We start from the raw sequence: 3,890 nt of genomic DNA on the forward strand, positions 1-3,890 counted from the left end.
CTAGGTACTGTTGAAACGAAGCGAGGTCCAGTAGAATCTAATCTGTAGAAGGGCTGTCATTTTAAAATATGGCAGCGGCTCCTGAAGCAGGAGGGTTGGCAGGCTGTGATCATTGTTTCTGAATATTCCTCTAGAAATGGTGAAGAATAAGCCCAGCAGATCTCTCCACCCTTGAAAGCACAGTCCTGTTTACCCCCTCGCGGGAGAGATAACTCTTGCCCTCACCCCCAAAGGATGAGCCTTTCAGCCTCTCAAGGAGCTCCATACCCCAAGATTTCCGGGACCGAGCCGCAAGTCTCAGCGGGGCACAGCCACGTGGCCTGCCCGCCGAGCTTCGCCCGGGCTCCCGCCTCCTTCTCAGGACATCAGCGGCCACGACCCCCGAGGGCCAGCCCAGAAAGGGGCGCTTGTTGAGCTAACTGCTCCTGCGGGGGAGCCAGAATTGGGAATCCAGTGGGCGGACCTCAGCCTGTGCAGGGAACCCGAGCACGAAGCACACAGCCCTGTGTCTGTGCCCCCCCGCCCATTGCCCCTGAACTCTGACTACTGCCTTCGGCCTTGAGTTTACTTTGCAGTGTAAGAGATGAACATGAAATAGTGATTTCACCCCAACTCATTCACAAAAGGAAACTACTAGGGCCTTGAAAAGATGAGCGTCTCTTGCCCAGCGCCTCCTCTTGCCGCTCACCAAGTTTGTTGCTTCCAGTTTACTAGAATCTGCATTCACACCTCGTTGGGGCTCTTCGTTTTAACTTATCAGCTAGACATGCTTAAAGTGAAAACGTGTCCCACTAAGTGGAAGGCGTCTGGGGCGCTGGCGGCGTAAGGGCCCAGCCGGCCTCCCGAGGAGCGGAGCCGGGAGGGGGCTCTCGCAGCGAGGGCAGCCCCTGGGGTCCGGGCGCACCCCAATTCCTCCTCACTCGCTGCAGCCGCGGCCCCTCCAAGGTCACGCTGCGGGCCAATCCCGGGTGGATGAGCCGCAGGGCTCCCCACCTCGCCACCGCCCGCTCGACCCCTTCCCCGAGGACCAGGCTTCACAGGGCGGGAGAGGGAACCCCTGCCCCTTTCTAACACCTTCGCCGCAGGCGCCGGCCTTTGGGTGCCGCGGGGCTGCGGGCTGGGGGCGCTGGAGGGGAGGGAGGGCGGCGCGGCCGCGCCCGGAGGGACCAGCAGGCCGGGGCGCGGACCGCCAGCCCGCGGCGCAGCCACGTCTTCGGGAACGCCCCGGACCTCGGCGTCGAGCCCGGGGTCCGCGTCCCCCCGACCCCCGGGTGGGCTCCGCGGCGGACACTTTTCGCGCCACTCCTCCTCCCCCCGCCGGCCCCGAGGACCTCGAGGGATGGGGCGGGACGAGCCATCACCCACTGCGTCGACTGCTGTCACTGCTGCGGTGCGGGGCGGCGGCGACCGTCCCCCCCGGCCGCGGGGCTCGGCGCGGGGGGAGCTCGGCCGGCGCGGAGGGAGGAGGGCGCGGAGGCCGGGTCGCCGCGAGTGGCTCGGGCGGAGGAATTGTTAGACCCCGAGGGAGGGGGGAGGGCCGGGGGAGGGGGCTGGAAAGCGGAAACTTTCCTATAAAACTTGGAAAAGTCCCTCCTCCCGCGTCAGGCCAATGACACCGCCGCCCCCGGGCTTTCCGCCCGCGCGGGGGTATAAGAGCCTCCGACCGCACTTTCCGCCCAACTCGCAGACGCCTCGCGGGCTCGCGGCGCGGAGTCGGAGGCCGAGCGGGCGTGCGTGCTGCGCGCGGCCGCGGGCGTCTTTTGGGCCTCGGGGCGCCCCGCACCGCGCGTCCCTCCCCCGCGGCCGCCTCCCGCCCGCCCGCCCGCCCGTCCCGCCCCCGCGCGTCCTCGGGGCCGCACCGCCCGGGCCGGCCGCGCGCGGGACGCTGGCGGGCTAGGCGCCGTCTCCGCTCCGCTCCCGGCGCCGTGGGCGCGCGTGGCCGCCGCGCGATGATGCAGGACGTGTCCAGCTCGCCCGCCTCGCCGGCCGAGGACAGCCTGAGCAACAGCGAGGAGGAGGCGGACCGGCAGCAGGCGCCGAGCGGCAAGCGCGGGGCGCGCAAGCGGCGCAGCAGCCGGCGCAGCGCGGGCGGCGGCGCGGGCCCCGGCGGGGCGGCGGGCGCGGGCGGCGGCGAGGAGCCGGGCAGCCCGGCGCAGGGCAAGCGCGGCAAGAAGTCGGCGGGCGGCGGCGCGGGCGCGGGCGGCGGCGGCAGCAGCGGCGGCGGGAGCCCGCAGTCGTACGAGGAGCTGCAGACGCAGCGGGTCATGGCCAACGTGCGGGAGCGCCAGCGCACGCAGTCGCTGAACGAGGCGTTCGCCGCGCTGCGCAAGATCATCCCCACGCTGCCCTCGGACAAGCTGAGCAAGATCCAGACGCTCAAGCTGGCGGCCAGGTACATCGACTTCCTCTACCAGGTCCTGCAGAGCGACGAGCTGGACTCCAAGATGGCAAGCTGCAGCTATGTGGCCCACGAGCGCCTCAGCTACGCCTTCTCGGTCTGGAGGATGGAGGGGGCCTGGTCCATGTCCGCGTCCCACTAGCAGGCGGAGCCCCCACCCCGCAGGCCGGAGACCTAGGTAAGGACCCGGCCTCCGGCCGCCCTCGCACCTGACTCGGCCCAGCCCGCTCGGGTCGCGCGGAGGCCGAGGGCCCCGGGGACGCGCCCCGCCAGGGCGTGCGAGTGCGTGAGCGTGCGGGCCAGGCGCGCGGGAGACTCCCGGGGCCCGGGTGCGGACAGGGTTGTCAGGGCCTCCCGTTCTTTTGCCTTTAAAATTTCGTTCTTCTTAAAACAAATGTTTCCAGATTCCACCTCCTCCTCTCCGCCCACCCACTTCCTCTTGCCCTGGAGCTGAAATCCTTCCAGGTTGTTCAGCAGAATTTCTCCGTGGTGGTGATAACAGGGCTCCCTAGTCTTAGAAAACTCAGCCGCAGAGACCTAAACAATAACCGACTTTCCCCCCTCTGGGTTTTTGCAGATGTCATTGTTTCCAGAGAAGGAGAAAAATGGACAGTCTAGAGACTCTGGAGCTGGATAACTAAAAATAAATATATATGCCAAAGATTTTTCTTGGAAATTAGAAGAGCAAGAGCAGAACCCAAATTCAAAGAAACAGGGCGTGGGGCGCACTTTTAAAAGAGAAAGCAAGCAAGCGAGACAGGCCCGTGGACAGAGATTCCCAGACGGGCAGCGGCACCATCCTCACACCTCTACATTCTGATAGAAGTCTGAACAGTTGTTTTGTGATCCTTTCTTTCTTTCTTTTTTTTTTTTTTTTTGGACGAAGAATGTTTTTATTTTTATTTTTTTTCGTGCATGCATTCTCAAGAGGTCGTGCCAGTCAGCCACTGAAAGGAAGGCATCAGTACGGACTTTTCTCCATTTTAAAATGGGAGCGATCAGAGGAATTTTAAGAACACCTTTAGAAATACAAAATACTGGGATCAAACTGGCCTGAAAATTTATAGTCAGTTAATTCCTTTTTTTTTTTTCATTCCTCTGAGGGAAAAAACTTAAAATACAAAAAACAACATTCTATTTATTTATTGATGACCCATGGTAAAATGCAAATAGATCCGGTGTCTAAATGCATTCATATTTTTATGATTGTTTTGTAAATATCTTTGTATATTATTTTTCTGCAATAAATAAATATGATTGAAAATTTTAATAACCTTAGAGTTTTTGTCTACATTTTTAAAACTGAGGATTAATTTGGTGGTAAATACCTGCTTGTTTAACTCTAGAGGCACCCAGGAGGGAGGGGGGCACTAACATAAACAAAGCAGTGAAAAACTCAAATAAACCAGCTACTGACAGGCACAGGCATGTTATTTTAAAAGACAGCTTTATTATTATTCCAGTTTGGTTTTCAGTGGAGGTTAGTAGCATC

At 60.8% G+C, this 3,890-nt stretch overlaps 1 protein-coding gene across 1 annotated transcript; it reads left to right on the forward strand.

The window, feature by feature from the left end:
* Positions 1-1,949: 1,949 nt before the first annotated feature.
* On the forward strand, positions 1,950-2,540 carry TWIST1 (twist family bHLH transcription factor 1; the record flags this gene model as incomplete). The annotated part of the gene is made up of 1 exon (XM_080701009.1): positions 1,950-2,540. The coding sequence occupies one exon, from the start codon at positions 1,950-1,952 to the stop codon at positions 2,538-2,540; it is 591 nt and encodes a 196-aa protein (XP_080557135.1).
* Between the last annotated feature and the right edge of the window lie 1,350 nt (positions 2,541-3,890).

This window comes from Muscardinus avellanarius (assembly GCF_963383645.1).
Source record: "Muscardinus avellanarius genome assembly, chromosome: 9".
In the NCBI taxonomy this organism is placed as follows: domain Eukaryota; kingdom Metazoa; phylum Chordata; class Mammalia; order Rodentia; family Gliridae; genus Muscardinus; species Muscardinus avellanarius.